This window comes from Neolamprologus brichardi, chromosome 22 (assembly GCF_056152115.1).
Source record: "Neolamprologus brichardi isolate AB-2024 chromosome 22, ASM5615211v1, whole genome shotgun sequence".
Taxonomy (NCBI): Eukaryota; Metazoa; Chordata; class Actinopteri; order Cichliformes; family Cichlidae; genus Neolamprologus; species Neolamprologus brichardi.
Genome location: NC_142124.1, coordinates 11,402,348 through 11,418,361, shown reverse-complemented (window position 1 = coordinate 11,418,361; position 16,014 = coordinate 11,402,348). Strand labels below are relative to the sequence as shown.

At 39.1% G+C, this 16,014-nt stretch overlaps 1 protein-coding gene across 1 annotated transcript; it reads right to left on the bottom strand.

The window, feature by feature from the left end:
• Positions 1–501: 501 nt before the first annotated feature.
• On the bottom strand, positions 502–4,133 carry abrab (actin binding Rho activating protein b). The gene is made up of 4 exons (XM_006794332.3): positions 3,970–4,133; positions 3,038–3,238; positions 2,172–2,951; positions 502–1,714 (listed from the first exon to the last, which is right to left on the bottom strand). Exons 3-4 carry the CDS (start codon positions 2,933–2,935, stop codon positions 1,231–1,233), a joined length of 1,248 nt encoding a protein of 415 aa, XP_006794395.2. The 5' UTR covers positions 2,936–2,951; positions 3,038–3,238; positions 3,970–4,133; the 3' UTR covers positions 502–1,230.
• Between the last annotated feature and the right edge of the window lie 11,881 nt (positions 4,134–16,014).

Genomic DNA, 16,014 nt, shown 5'->3' with positions numbered 1-16,014 from the left:
GTAGTTCTCTGCCTCTTATAACTCCACTGATTTTCCTGCAGTTTGAAATCTTGTGCGATCTTGTGAATTTCATGAGTTCAGCAACTAACCACTCTTACTAGATTGTATCATGTCATCTCAACAAGAACAAATTAAGTTTTTGAATTCCATGCAAATCCTACATGATTTAATTACGTTCATAAAAACATGAAATTATTGTGTTCAAATTACAAGGTAGACTTTTTTAATGTAACAACCACCCAATTTACTGTTTTTGGTATACCAAAAAAGAGTGCGAGACTGAAATCCTGTGCAGTGTCGCGGGATTTAACATTGCTATATTATTGACTTACTTCACTTGAACATGATATGAACAATTTAATCTACCCTCTCTGCATATCATGTAGTTTCTACACTATATAGTTACACCTAACTTTAAAGCATGAGGCAATTGTGTTAAATACACGCAAGATGCTTACATAAATCCAAGAGCTGGCCAATCCCTTTTTTTCAGTGCAGTATTGGCCAGGTGGTTTTCATGAAGTGGATTTCTCCAATTTAATGAGTTTTCCCATTTTCCCTTGCAGTCTTGGTCAACCTTCGATACCATTTCAAAGAGCTGTGGTCTAAAAGGCCACGGTGTTTTAAAGTACTGTGGCGTTCCACTGCATTGTGTCTGGTGTAGCGCAATGAAAGCTGAGCTGCATGTATTCAGGCAGCGAAACCCAACCCATGTTTGAATTAGCGTACAGAATACTGCAAAGCTGCTGATTATTTGGTATGTTAACACATGCTCAAGTATCTCATTAACATAAACCATGAAGTGAAAAAGAGACACTCGTGATAATCTGCAAGCTACTCTGAATGGATTTTAAGGAACCAAAAACCCAACACTTTATCTCTTCAGTGCTTGTGATTTAAAGCTTTTAAGTCTCTGCAGATTTCTCAAAACACTGAGCAAGACAGCTACAGCTCAAACACTGACAGAAAGAGTCGTCAAGTATCTACCGAAATAGCAGCAAAAGTATTCTTTGGATAATCCGTAGAGAGACACATCCGCCGAGCTCAGCTTGTATCCTTTTGATATTGTTCTGCGAGTGTCCACCGAGTAGTCCTGGGTCAAACTGCATTTTAAATCCTCCTCTTAGCGCCGTCTGACAATGACGGGGGTTATTTCAGGTTGAAATTCCAGTGTGCAAGCAAAGAAGCTGTAAGAGGATTTCAAGAACAACTTCGACCCAGGTGTTAATATCACACCAGAAGAGTAATAATAACTCCATCATCCTGGCCTTGCCACAGCATCTCGCCCTCAAACTCCACTTTCCCATGTTTCCTGGCTCTCATCAAAATCCCCACCACCTTGTCAGAGATCCGAACATATCTGTCAAACAGTTCTCCAAATGTGACCCGGGTCTTTCCATCTGGGTCCGGATCGGCCATAGTCCTGATCACATAGCACATGTCGTCTATTTCACGGTGGATATGTTTCTCCGCACGTTTGGCCCTTTCTGCCGTCTTACTACCCTCCTTTGGACGTCCGTAACCCTCCTGACCTTTCTGGAGGCGGAGGGACATGGAATAGTCATAATCAAAGTATTCACTGAAGGGGTTGAGTTTCTGATTAACTGTGTGCTCAGAGGCCCAATTCTGCCAGCGGCTCTTGAGATTTCCCACGGTGCTGTATTTCTTGGACAACGTGTTGATCTTGTTCGCATCCTCAGCTTCTTTTTTGTAGCTGTGAAGCATGTCAAGTGACACAACAAGTCAATACAAAATGAACAAGACACTCAGTACTGGTTTTTATTGTTATATTGGTTATCATTTCTGCTTCTCTCTTGGCCAGATCTGACTTGAAAAAGAAATTTGTAATCTTAATCAGAATGTTACCTATATAACTAAACAGTGTTTCAGTAACCAACAGAAAGAACTTGTGGTTTTACTTGCTTTTAAATGTAATTGTTGGAGACAAAAATGATAAATGTGTGCAAGTTTTTGTGTGGTGTAATGAAAACATCCAGTCTGTCAGCTCAATTCTCTCTTTCTTAAATATTGAAAAGAAGTAAAGAGTGTTTGAGTTTTTGAAATTTGTTGGATGGAAGTTGATTTGGTGAACATTTTATACTCCCTCTTAACATTTTCTTTTTTGAAAACTTAACTCTGAATGCAAAACGAAGCCCAGTGACACTACTTACATTGGAACTGAGGATCTTTTTATTCCCACTGCTGTCTCAGAGTCTTCTTCACAGTTGTTTTCCTCTGCTTCTTCTGAAAAGCTTGTTCTGCATGTTTTATCTTCCTCTACTTCCAGTCCCTCTACATCTGCCTCGAGGGGCCCACTGTCCTCTTTACGCCCACAGGTGAATCCCTCTCTTGGATATCCTCCTTCTTTAACAAGCTTCTGCTCATTCTCCACCTGCTTCCAGCTTTTGGTCAGCGATGACACCATATTGGAGCACTTCCTCCGACGGGTGGGCGAGCTTTTCTTCTTTAGCAGTCTGTCAATCTCCTCATCTGATGGGAGATGCTCCCTCTTGATTTTTTCTGTCAGGAGCCCAATACCTGCACTCTTCTCCTGAGCGCTGCTGGTCACTGTCTTCACCACTTGCTTAGTCTTGATAAAAGACGCCGCTGGTGGCTCATCCGATGTCTTAACCTCACCGGTCTTTGAGGTTGTTGTTGTTTGTGGAGCTGCAAGACCTTTAGAAGCTTCTGTTTGCTGCGTTCGAACGGGTTGAGGCTTCTTTGAAACCCACTTCTTTTCGAGTTCCTCTGGTCCACCCAGTGAAGACGGAGCCCAGCCGCTTGGCTCGCTGGCCTGCTTGTTCTCATTCTCTGTCACCCATTGCTGCCAGCTGCTTGCCAGGTTGCACACCATGCTAATAGTGCGGAGCTTCTTGATGTTCTTGTTGCTGAATGGTTTCCTTTGGGAAGCTTGGCCATTGTGTTTGTCAGACATAATTGTCTCTGTTAGTCTGTAAATACAGGCACAATTAATCCTCACAAGTAAGCTGTAAGATTTGCTAAAATGAACTCATATCCTCTGCCTGACTCGCTGTACCTTTGTTGTCTCTGTTTCCCTGCTCCCACACACAGCTCCAAACTGGGAAGCGTAAACCCTAATGGTGGAAAGTATTCGAGTCATCCCAGGCTACCAACGTGATCGTCTTTCTCTGACACTGGTCACCCCCATGCACTCATGTTTCATCACAGATTAAGGCACTTGTAACTAGAGGTGAACAGGGCAGTAGACCAGAAGTTTCTAAATTAAAACAAGTGCAAAACAGAATGACAAAAAACTTAGCATTTTATATGCATTCAACATGTTCAGCTTCATAGATATTAATGATGATGATGTATACTGGGAGATATCTGCAACCATTATACAATATTCTACTTCGCTTTGCTAGCTTTTGCTAACCTCTTGGTTAAAGTACTTGTGACTCTTGATAAAAAGTATAAACCTGTTTTACAAAGTCTTACAAAGAATACATTGAACTCATAAGCAGTTAAACCCACTTTTAATGGTGTCATCTTTACTGCCACAAGCTGACATTTTTGATGTCAACACAAGATTATGGTGGCTAATGTTAGCCAGTGTTATAAAACTTTACTATAAAGCTTTCCGTTTTACCCTTTAACTGTCTGAATATATTTTGTGGTCAAGGGGCTGCAGTATTCACTGCATATAGTGGGGCTTTAAGGGAGCGTTTCAGATTAACCCTCTGAAGAAGGAAAGAAATGCAACAGTACATTAGCATAATGACTGAAACTAGCACCACTGAAGGAACAATGGGCTGGGAGGTCAGTTCCTTCATCATAATTATGCAAATTCTCATGACCATGAAAACAGAAATATTCAATTTAAAGTATAAAATACAGCACCTTAATTGTGTACTCGACTAGCTTTTAACTGTAGCTAGTTAAGAAACTGGTTATAAAGAAAAACAAAAGGAAACTCTGGGGAGTTTCAACCAGGAAAGAATATGATACCTGCAGAAGACTGGGATGTCTTGCTTACGCATGCAGTGGTTTAGTCTTCCAATGCAGAGGTAAGGAAATCTCATCTCACTCAGTGGAGAGCGGCATGTATTCTGACGTTAGCAATATCATCAAAACATACTGCAAGCCTTAAGGGGTGTTTAGTCCTGTTTTAAGAGCTGTGTTGTATTTGAAGATGGTTTTATGTGTGTTGATTTTACATATGCATGTCTGATGAGGAAGGGGCCTGTTTATAAATAGGACTTGGAACACACACACGCACACAGGCATTAAGTTGCATCTGTTGGCAGTCTGTCATGGAGGGTGGAAGTGACTCAGAGAGCATCAGCAGAGGACATGTTCTCAAACCAACTCAGCGTGTTAATATATACAGTTTCAAACTGTGCAGAGAGGAAGGCTAGTGCTCCTCCACAAGGACAAACGGGCTCACTATGCTTTCAAGTCTGTACTTACAAATGCTTTGAAAATCCAAACAAAATATTAATTTAATCCAAAATAACAAAAAAAATGCATTATTTTTAATGCTTTTAATGAACAGACTGTATTTCATTGACAAAACATGCAGCACTTCCTTATCTAGAAACTGCCAAAGAGTTTGTTTTCAAACAATACGTGTTATTTTAGGTACAAAAAAATCACCCTGAGACAATTTACCTCACAGGGCTTCTTTGTTTTTATATGACACACAGTCACAACTCGAGATTTAAAAAAGAACTGACCTCAGATAAAAGCTATGAATGTCTGGCTGAAACTAAATTTGGGTTTAAATTTAGGAGAAATATGAGGCGAAAATAAGAAACAGGGCACTTCTGCCCAGTAAAGAATGTGATACTTGCACAAGATGAGAATGCCCTGCTTACTCAGTAAGTGGTTTGGTCTTGCAGGCAGACAGGAAATTCAAGCTCTCCATGCCAGCACGCATCAGCTGATGTCTGCATGTTCTGTACGCTGCATTGTGTCAGTGCTGCTTTCCCTGCCTCTGTTTGGCTTCATGTATTTACATACAAAGGTGAACAGTTCCCAGAACATAGCCATACTGCAAAATATAAAGTACTATTCAACATGGTCTTGCCTTTTTTGACTGATACTTTTATTTTATTTTATTATACATGTAATTGCATTCTATTTTATGTTAATTGTATTTTCTTGTAGTGAGTCCAATATGCTAAAACATTAAAGTTGGTCACAATCAAGGCAATGCTCATTTTGGTTTTTAAGAGTTTAAAGTTTAATTTTGGAGAAGGAGTTTTTAGTTTGGTTGTCTACCACTGGAGGTCACTATGACTTCATTGTTGGAGCAGTACACAAAGCATCAGGCTACAAATAGCTTACCTATGTGTTTAGTATTTTCACACGGAGCAAAAAGGGCCTTTCTACTAATAAGGAGACAGCCAGTTCCACTGCATATTGAATTTAATCACTATAATTTGCATTATTTATCACAATAAAACTCCAATTCCAAAAAAGTTGAGATGCTCTGTAAAACGCAAATAAACGATTTGCAAATCTCTTGAATCCACATTTTATTCATGATAAAATATTTTACTTCTATGACAAATATTAGCTCATTTTGAATTTGACGATAATAGCGCTTCTCGAAAAGTTGGGCAACAAAAGACAAAAAAAAGTAACAGTTTTTTTAATTAATTAAGTTAACTGGCAACAAGTCAGCAACATGATTGGATATCAAAGGGTATCACAGACAGGCAGAGTCAGTGTAAACATGGGCAGAGCTTCACCAATCTGCAGAAAACTGTTTGCAAATTCTGGAACAATTTCAGAATAATGGTCCTCGACATAAATGTGTGAAGACGCTGAGAATCTCATTATCGGCAGTTTGAAATATCGTCAAAAGTTTCAGAGAACCGAGGAAAATCAGTGTGGGATGCTTGTGATCTTCGGGCCCTCAGGTAGCCCTGCATTAAAAACATAGAAATCCCTGCATGGGCTCAGGACCACTTCTAGAAATCACTGTGAATGCAGTTTGCTGCTCATCCACAAATGCAGATTGCAATTACAGTAACAGTAACAGACTAAACTATTTAAATAATACAATATGTTACAGAGTTTACAGATTTAAGAAATAGTGCTAATATATACAAATTGCTCAATTATACACATTAAAAATATTACATAGGTGATAATAAATATCAAGAATATTGACAAATGCTCCAGAAATGCTGCCATCTTCTCTGGACTGAGGTGAGGTGGAAAATTGCTCTGTGGTCAAATTAATTAAACAAAATTCTCTTTGGAAAACATGGATATCACATCCTCTGGACTAATTGGGAAATTATCCTTGAGCCGTGGTAGCGTGTTCGCAGACAGCCTCTGTTTGGGGCAGTGCCAAAATATGTGGTACATCCAGTCAGCCAGAAATGGAGCAGATCAAAGTGATAACAAAGAAACCGAGTGTTATCCTCTCACTGTACTTACTTTTTTACCACTTGGATGGACTACAACTTTACATGTGCACCATGAACACATCACAGAGTTGAAAAAAAAAGAGGCTAAGACAGGAAATTAAAAAAACAAAAAACATCCTGGATACATGGGGGTAATTATTTTAGCGTCTTTACCATATAATAAATTTCTTTTGCATTGAGCTGACTGTCGTTGTCATGTGTTGGTGCTCCATAATTAAAAATGAAGGGCAAATGTCTCAGTGAACAAATCCTGACCAAAGTTACACTTCAGTCATAACCATACTTTGTAAATGGAATGATGCTTATATAGCACTTTTCTACTCGTGGGCTCAAAGTGCTTTATATAACACACACACACACACACATTTTTCTATTTTTTTTCTACCTAAGTGCTTTCTATTTAATATTCACACTCCAAAGAGCAACTCAGGAAGGAAGTTTGGCATACAGACTGCAGCAGCAGGGCCTCAAACCGCCAAACCTTTGATTTGCAGATGATCTGCTGTTACTCCAGATCCACATCCACACTATCATTTATATGTTGGGATGTTGATTTGATCATTGCAGCAACACTTCAAGTTTGATGAAGAGGATAAAGACAAGCACAGACAGAGCACTTCAGACCAGTCTGCATTCTGAGCAGTCTTCTGCATGTACAGCATCACATCTATTACTGAGCAAGTATCTCTGTGCTATCTCTGGAAGCAACAGGCTGCAGCAAGCAAAAATGAACTCATTTGACTGTAATAACCATTAACCTGCCCATCAGATGTAATCAGAGGTTACAGCTGGGTAGAATGATCCAGAACGACTCAGTGTTCTGGGACCCTCTGTAAATGAACAATTACATCTGATAGGCAGGTTAATGCATTTTGACATTTCTTTGGGCAAGATACTCAACCCCGAGTTGCCCCAATGTATCCACAAGAGTGTGTGTGTGTCGCATGTGTAGATTCGAGTGAATAAAACATGTAGTAGAAAGAGCTTGAGTAGAAAGGCATTGTATAAAGACCAGTCTGTTTACCATACACCGCAAGAGTGGTAGATATCAGTTTGAGGATGATGCCGATTAGATTCACTCATCGAATTCTACCCCTTTATAGCGTCCAGAGGTTGGAAAATCAGCCATGCAGCTCATGAAACATCTACTTATATGTTGCTGTTATTATTGACAAAGATATATATGACAAAGATGCTTCAGGTGAGGAGGAAGAACGTTCCTCTAGACTCAGTGAGTGCAGAGGAAGTCTGAAAGGGAAGACACTGCACCTGTGCTTCTTGGTGCTTATCAACATGTGCAGTGTTACTGCTGTTTTCTACCCTGCGCTGCTTGTACTGAATTTGTTTCATTTGGCTGCAGATATTAATGTGCCTCAGTTGTACAGGAATGCATTTGTTAGGGGCTCTCAAGCTGTTACTCTGACCTTTGCCTGTGTTCCTACATTTGTGTTGTGCTCGCTGTTATCCTTTTGATCATACTTAGAGTGTTGCTAAAATGGTCAAATCAACTTCCCAACATGCAGATGAAACAGGTGTGATTGAAAAAGTAACTTTGGTCAGGGTTTGTTTGCAGGGCCAGTGTGAAATGACAAGATGGAACAGCTGTAACTGGGATGTTTCTTTTTTCCTGTCTGTAGACCTTCACTGATTTGTTGCCTCTTCATTTTCAGGCCAATAAACAATATCCATAACTGTCTAACTGCTCTTGACAAATAATTGGAATTAACTACACAAAACTGCAGTTTTAACATAGCTGTATTGAGCTCTTGAAATGCTACAATGCTGACCCTGACAAAGAAGTCAGCCGTACAAATCTGTCTTGGCACAGGAAAAGTAAACCACTATAAAATCCACTAATACTTCCTTCCGAAGAGGATAGATGTTATTGTTTGACTGTGTGATTTGTCTTTTATAAATAAAGATGGGAAAGACAGTAAATTAGCGCTAGCTCAAAGCAGGGGTCAGTGAGGCAAAGAAGAGACCTCGTCCCCTGCGGAGGGGTGTACGGGATGACAGAGTGCACTGTTGGAACCAGACAAGTTGATTAGCTGAAGGCTGAGGGAGAATTTAAAGGTCCCTGGTTTGGATTTATGCGCTGGGTTTGATGACAGTGCTTTACACAGCGAAGAGCCTGGAAGAAGACGAGGAAGAAAAATAACAGACAAAACAGGAGCATAGTGGCAGTGTTTACATTTATATGATCTATTAGTAGTGCTGTTTAATGTTACAGATTTTTTTTTATGTGTAACTGATAACTGCTAAGGCTTTATAAAGGATTAGATGGTCTCCTTGAGGGGCTTTGAGGCTCTCCTTATGCACACACAGCACTGACTTCTGACAAATCTAGACGAATGACGCTAACACTCACAGTTACAATGCTAACATGATAACATTTATAACATTTATGTGTTATCGAGCTTAGATTTTCGACTTTGTGCTGTAAAACAAAGTCTGCACAGTGTTTTGGGAGTTCTCAGAAACTTGTGGGTGGCATTTCTCAGTTATAGTTCAGTTACACAACAGTGAACCTCTAGGAAAAACACTGGCTGCCCAGTGATTGCATTGAATGTCTTTGCTGTTGGAGAACAATCACAAGCAGTTGGTGCTGCAACCAAATGGTTGCCCACAGTTTGTGCGTGCAACACCTTCAACCTCTGGGCGATCGCACAGGTTGCCTAGTGAAAGGCAACCTATTTTCCTCCGACTGCAGTCACTCTCAGAAAGATTGGCAAAGGTTTGCAAAGTGATTTATCACGGCTGATCGCTGTGTTATCAACAGATTGCACGAAATTGCCAAATAGATCTTACTCAGTCACAAACTAATAGCAGATTTCTAGGAGATTAACTTTGTTTTAGCTATTTTATTGACATGTTGATGCTTTGAAGACAGCAGTTGGCTGCAAGTAGTCACAGATGCTGTTGCCATTTTCAAAGAACTCAAGTTACAAGTGTATTACACACAGTCGCAGTTATTTTGGTGACCACAGTGTGCAGCTACTCTTTTGTCTTGTGTTTGCAGAGTTTGGCATTTATAGTATCAAACCAGCAAAGATTTATATGCATAATCTACATGTTCCCTGCAGAAAAATGATGATTTTTCGTTGCTATAAAAAAAAACAAACACTTTATATAATGCACTTCACAAAAACAAAGATTTATTTTACCCAGATAAAGCACTTTCTCTCATTAAATATCATAATGAATAAGAAAAAATGATAAAAGACAGGTACTTTAGTGGTAATTGGCATTGTAGCACCATTGTTTCATTGCTTCACAGCAAGATGGAGCTGGGTTCAAATCCACCAGTGGGGAGTTGGTTTATTTTTTTCCCTCTGGGTGCCCTGGCCTTCTCTTACTGAGATAAAGTAGTTTTCTGAAAAGTGTATCCCTGTGTTTTATAATTTCAAGATTTTGAAAATGACACATTTTAATATCTTAATCCAATTTTTTATTTAAAAGTATTTACACTAATGTAACTTGTATTATTCTCAACTATCTGTTTTGGCATTTTATTCTTTTACATTCCCATTTTGTCTCTCGCACATACGCCACTTTGATGCACATGCTGGCTTTTGTCACAGCTGCTAACAGCAATTCTGTGTTAAATTTGTGGCTCGCAAACAAGGAATATATCAAAGTGTTCTGACATAAAGACTCAGACTTGCCAAGTGCAAATTGTGATAAAAGGTTTATTGAAGATTAGGACAAATCAGGCTGCTTTTCAAAGTATTCTTGATCATTTGCACGCCTGCGCCTCTGCATTTTAGACGCATTGAATATGTTAGTAAAACACATGCTGTTTGTTTTGTGACATGCTCTCGTTACCAGATATCTTACAAAAACATGTTGCTTTTGGCTGGCATAGCATCACTCAGCTCTCACACTTCATTACTTCTAACCGCAGCAGCCTCTGGAGCAATAATTGACCACACACTTCTCACTTGTTACATCATCTTTTATGGAAAGTGAGTTCCAAATTACAACGACTAAAATACGGCCCTCATATTCTTTATCCACTACTTCCTGACATGCAAACCAACTACCAGTGCTTTTTTGCAGATTTTCCAGCATAATTAAACAAACAAGTATATACTATGTTCCCATAACTTCAGGATGTTTAACAATCATCTAAATCCATTTGGATAATTTGTCCTTTGCTTAAATTGGTGAACAAATCAACATTTACAGCTGAAAGCTTTCAAGCCCTTCAGTAACCACGCAAGTACAAAGCCTTGGTGTTATTATCAGTTTGAATGGTCCCTTCCGTTGCCTGCAGCCTTTCTTTGCTTCACACCCTCTGTGTACAATAACTGTCATTCTTACTCCCACAGACCATCAATCACGTCAGGCTCTTTTTGAGTTTTTCTGCATGAGAGAGTCCCGCACCTCAACATACGTTTACTTTTCTATTCTTCTCCATTTATTTTGTTAAACTGCAGGACTTTTCGCTCAAGAACCACATATACAATTCAAACTGCTTTATAATTGACAATCTGAAAAAGTAAATCATGACGATACCAGATAAAAATTGGTCTTTGGTGGTCTTGAGACATCAGAGATTAATAAATTGTTAATGTACATTTGGACAAACTCCGAAACATTTTAACTGAAAAAATACTGAACAAAATATCATTCCATTTGATAAGCTACAGAGTACCAGAGTGAGAAAGGGAATGATTTGAGTTACATACCTCAAATATGAGGAATATCAGACCTCATTCAATCTGATGAATTCGAGAGGTGACTACACCGGGGCTGTTTCAATATCATGCTTTGTGCTGTTGCATCTTTTTAAATGGCTTGCTTTGCTGGCAGTGTTGGGAAGGTTACTTTTAAAATGTATTCCATTACAGAATACAGAATACATGCCCCAAAATGTATTCTGTAACGTATTCCATTACGTTATTCAATTAGAGTAACGTATTCTGAATACTTTGGATTACTTAATATATTATCATGCTGTTTACAACTACATGAATGTTTTATTACTGTTACTGAAGGTCCGCGGCTCCGAACCGTAGTAAAGGGACCTCTGGCTAATACATCGGGTTCTGTGTTGGGCTCATAGCCGAAAAATAGCTTTACTTTGTTGTCTGGGTTGTTACGTCCCTCTGCAGCCTCTAATCTGCTGAGTGTGTTCAGCTGGTGCTAATTGGCCACACCTAGTCAGGTGTGGATAAAAGCATACCTGAGGCAAGCTTCCCGGGGAGCTCACTTGTCTTGGCCTTGGTGGCACCAGCCATTTTAGCCGACTTGATAGTCCATTTTAAGACAAAACCTCTGTTCACCTACACTCTGGTGTTCGTCTCCCTTTTTTATGTTGCGGCTTTGAGCCGGGTCGTAACATAAGTGGGGGCTCGTCCGGGATATTTGGACATTTTAGTGGAGATTGAATATCCGTTTTTTGTATTGCTTTTAAGTGGGTGAGTGAAGGTGTTCACTGTGATTGAGCAACGTCCTTTTAGTCAGTGTGTTTCAGCTGGGTGGCTGTGCTGCCCTTCCAGCGAAGCACTCGTTTGTTGTTTTGCTTTGTTGTTTTAATTTGTTGTGTTTGGTGGCTATCCTGGGTGGGGGTACGCTTCAGAGTTTGGTAGGAGACTATATCTCTGGTCTGCTGCCTGCTCTCGAGTTCGCGTTTAAAGTTGCCTCGAGCCTGGTACACCACTGAAGACTAGACAGGTAAAGTTTTATTGTGTTTTAGGTTGGGAGTTGGTCATAGTAAACCAGTGGCACCAAACTTGGTAGGAAGTTGAGACCATTCAATAATTATGGTCTTGTGGCTGAGGCAGGTAGACCATTTTTAAGTTGGCATAATGTGTACTGTGTGTGCATATGTCAGTGTTAATGGATGCTAATGAGATCCTCATGAGGTGAGTGTTTTGTGCTGTGACCTTTAGTGTTGTGGGGAATATGGTACTTTCTTGGATCACTTGTGAGTGTTGTTGGCCAGGTGATGGCAACAACACTGTGGGGTGCTGAACCACCCTTGATGTGATCATTGTGCGGCCATAGCTCTCCATTTTGTGGTTGGTCACTAGCATGCTTGCTTTACTGAACTTTGTGGATTGAGTAACTTGTTGTGGTATAGGGCCACTCGTATGTGACCGTTTGTGTGGTGGAGACCACAGATCACTTGTGTGTGATTATTTGTTGCTACTTTTGGTTTTGTGTTGTAGCAGATCAGGTAATCATTTTGGGTTTGTGACTGTTGTACTCCTTTGTGTTGGTCACATGTTACTCTGTGTGTTCAGTGTGGCAACTTCAGATCCTCATGTAGGGGCATCCATGCTTAAAGATGCCAACTTATTTTTGAGGGATCAAGGCTTCAGAGGGACTTTTAATTTGTTTAGGGGTCCTAGAGGAACCCTTTTAAGGGAGGAGGTGTTACGTCCCTCTGCAGCCTCTAATCTGCTGAGTGTGTTCAGCTGGTGCTAATTGGCCACACCTAGTCAGGTGTGGATAAAAGCATACCTGAGGCAAGCTTCCCGGGGAGCTCACTTGTCTTGGCCTTGGTGGCACCAGCCATTTTAGCCGACTTGATAGTCCATTTTAAGACAAAACCTCTGTTCACCTACACTCTGGTGTTCGTCTCCCTTTTTTATGTTGCGGCTTTGAGCCGGGTCGTAACAGGGTCAACTTTGCTTGCGAGTGACAGAGAGAGGCGTTGAAAGGATGCTCCAATGGAACTTATTCTTTCGGAGGAAAACACGAACACAGCGTACAGTCGAGTCTTAATAGCTTACTTACAACTGGGCTCGTCAGGCTCTCTTCTTGGCTGCAGTGGTTATTATTATATTTACATGCTTCCAGCTCCCGTTTTTGCTCAATGACAGCTTGTACTTTTCCTTTTTCTCCCTCCCTCGCTCACAGACACATAACGGGTATGGCAGTCCATTCTCCCTGCAGCACAGACTACACTGCCTATGATGATACATTCTTTAGAGATATGCCTGTAGCATTCTGCCTATTAGCTTAGCACAACAACAACAAAAAAGCGCTCTCTCACCCAGGAAACACACACAGAGAGAGAGAGAGAGCGCGTCACCCTGTAACCATGGCAACCGCAACGCTGCCACCTGGAACACCAGACCGTAGCTGTCAAACAAAACCCAAACAGTCCTGACCCGCGACCATATGAAACAGGGAAGTACCGCTGTGTAATCCATTTATTTCAACAAAGTAACTGTATTCTAAATACCACCTTTTAAAACGGTAACTGTAACGGAAAACAGTTACTCATATTTTGTATTTTAAATACATGTATTTCGTTAAATACATGTATTTCGTTACTCCCCAACACTGTTTACTGGTAGTTGATTCTGTCTATTGTTGCTAATCTTGGAGCTTCCTCCTCATGACTGAAAGTGTATAAGACCCATTTAAACCTCAGAAAAAAGTTGTCATAGGAATAAAAAGATAAAATAACATGTGGCTAAACACTAAATACACTTCTACCCTAAAAATGATGGAAGGAGCCTTTTCTTGGTCGCAAATCTAACACATGGATTTTAGTTTTAGCCTGCATCCAAAAATACTGCGTTTGTAATTTGAAACTTTAGTTTGGTTGTCACAACACTTTTTATGGAAACACTTTTTATGAAACACTGCATTATTCCTGCTGAGATAAGAGCTTGATAAAGGTGGGTGTTTTTCTCTGAACCTTTCAGCGAGGTTTTTGAGTTCACAATGCTTTGTCTGCCAGATGAAAACGTACTCAAATTTAATCTACACACGTGGCTTAACAACCTGATGTGGCTTTGCTTGCATCACGAGCTTCCAAACCAGACCCTAAATGGACATTTACGCCTCGGGTCTAATATGTGCAACAAGGCTGATTATGTACTGAATCTAAACTCTGAAATATGACTGTGTGAGAATCATCGACAGTATATAAACAATCTGTTTTTAGAGCGTCGTCTGTCATGTGTAAGCACAAGCCAAGAAGTGTAGCCGCTGCTGCTGTACTAACCTGCTGCTCAGCTTAAAGCTTGCATTCTGTTTTCCTGCAAATGTGCATATTTGTCTTACTTAAATGTTTCAGATCAAACACATTTTTATATTCAACGAAGATAACCCGAGTTGATATTAAATGCAGATCTTAAAAATGATGATTTCATTAGTTAGGGGAAAAAAGCTATCCAAACCTACCTGGCCATTTTTTTCTTTTTTTGCACCACAGTCGACGGCAAGAACTGCAATCAAGTGTTTGCAATAACTAAAAGTACTCTGTCTCGCTCCTCTTTGCAGAAATAATCTTCAATGATTTTTTCAATAGTGAAGTATTACAGTTGTTATAGTAACAATACTAGTATATGCAACACCTCCAGTTGCATGTTTTTGGCATCATCTTGATGCAAACATTTACTTTGCAGAGTTACGACCAGCGATGGGAAGTTATTTGAAAATAGACGTAAGAGCAACTCAGTGCTGCTGAGTCTTTGTGTTTTACTTGCATCTATCTGAAAGAGCGAGTGTAAACACAAAAAATGATTTTATTTTATTTGCTGGAATATGCAAAAAATAGGTTTAAATGTTAAACCAATTTCTTCCAGTCAAAGACTGTAGCATATAATATAATTATATATTTATAATTTTTGCTTGATGCCATGTGCATAAAGTTAAAAGATTAAAATTAATAAAACAAGTTTTAAAAAGAGACTATTTCATTTGATCCAATTTTATATGATAGGTTATGCAGAAAAAATAGAACTGGGATGAAAGGTCCATTGCTTTAATACGTATTCAGGTTGTGTTTTACCTTTTTAAAAAGTAACTAACTAATAAAGCAACTAATTACTTTTGAAAATAAATAATCATTAAAAAACTGGGATTACTTTAATGGATAAGTAATCAGTAATTAGTAATTGTTGATTTCAAGTAACTTGACCAACACTGGTTACAACCGTAGATGACCACTATGAGCAAGATAAATAGTAAATGCTAAATAAGTGATGTTTGGAGACCTTTTGTATTATTTTTTCACATGTAGAACAGAACGACATTGAATAGAATGTATTTTTATTGTCATTACAATACATGTATTATACAATGCAATATATATATATATATATATATATATATATATATATATATATATATATATATGTATATATATATATATATGTATATATATATATATGTATATATATATATATATGTATATATATATATATATATATATATATATATATGTATATATATATATATATGTATATATATATATATATATATATATATATATATAAAATCAAAAATAATCATGCAACAGTGCAACATATAAACAAGATATGATGTTGTTACTTTTTCCTACATCACTTCAAGGTGTTTCAGGTTCCCCATAAACGAACCAGACGTTTGTTTGTGGAAATGTAGGAATTTTTTCCTTTTCAGGGGCAGCAACTGCAACACAAAGGCCCACTGACCACTGGTTCCAAGATAAACACATTCAACGCACCAAATGCCACTGATGAACAAACAGCGGGCTTTGCAACACTACACATGCACACACAGATTCTCAAAGAGTCACGAATGTACTTCTGGTAGCTGTCATGGCTTTATTATAGTCACTGCCTTTTTAGAAGAGCAACTGAGATTCCAGTGGACAGGAGGT

Bases quoted from the DNA above. Each gene is read 5' to 3' on its own strand.
- abrab (XM_006794332.3), bottom strand. From the start codon at position 2,935: ATGTCTGACAAACACAATGGCCAAGCTTCCCAAAGGAAACCATTCAGC. The intron at 1,715-2,171 runs GTAAGTAGTGTC...CATGCTTCACAG, and splicing joins AAAAGATCCTCAGTTCCAAT to CTACAAAAAAGAAGCTGAGG.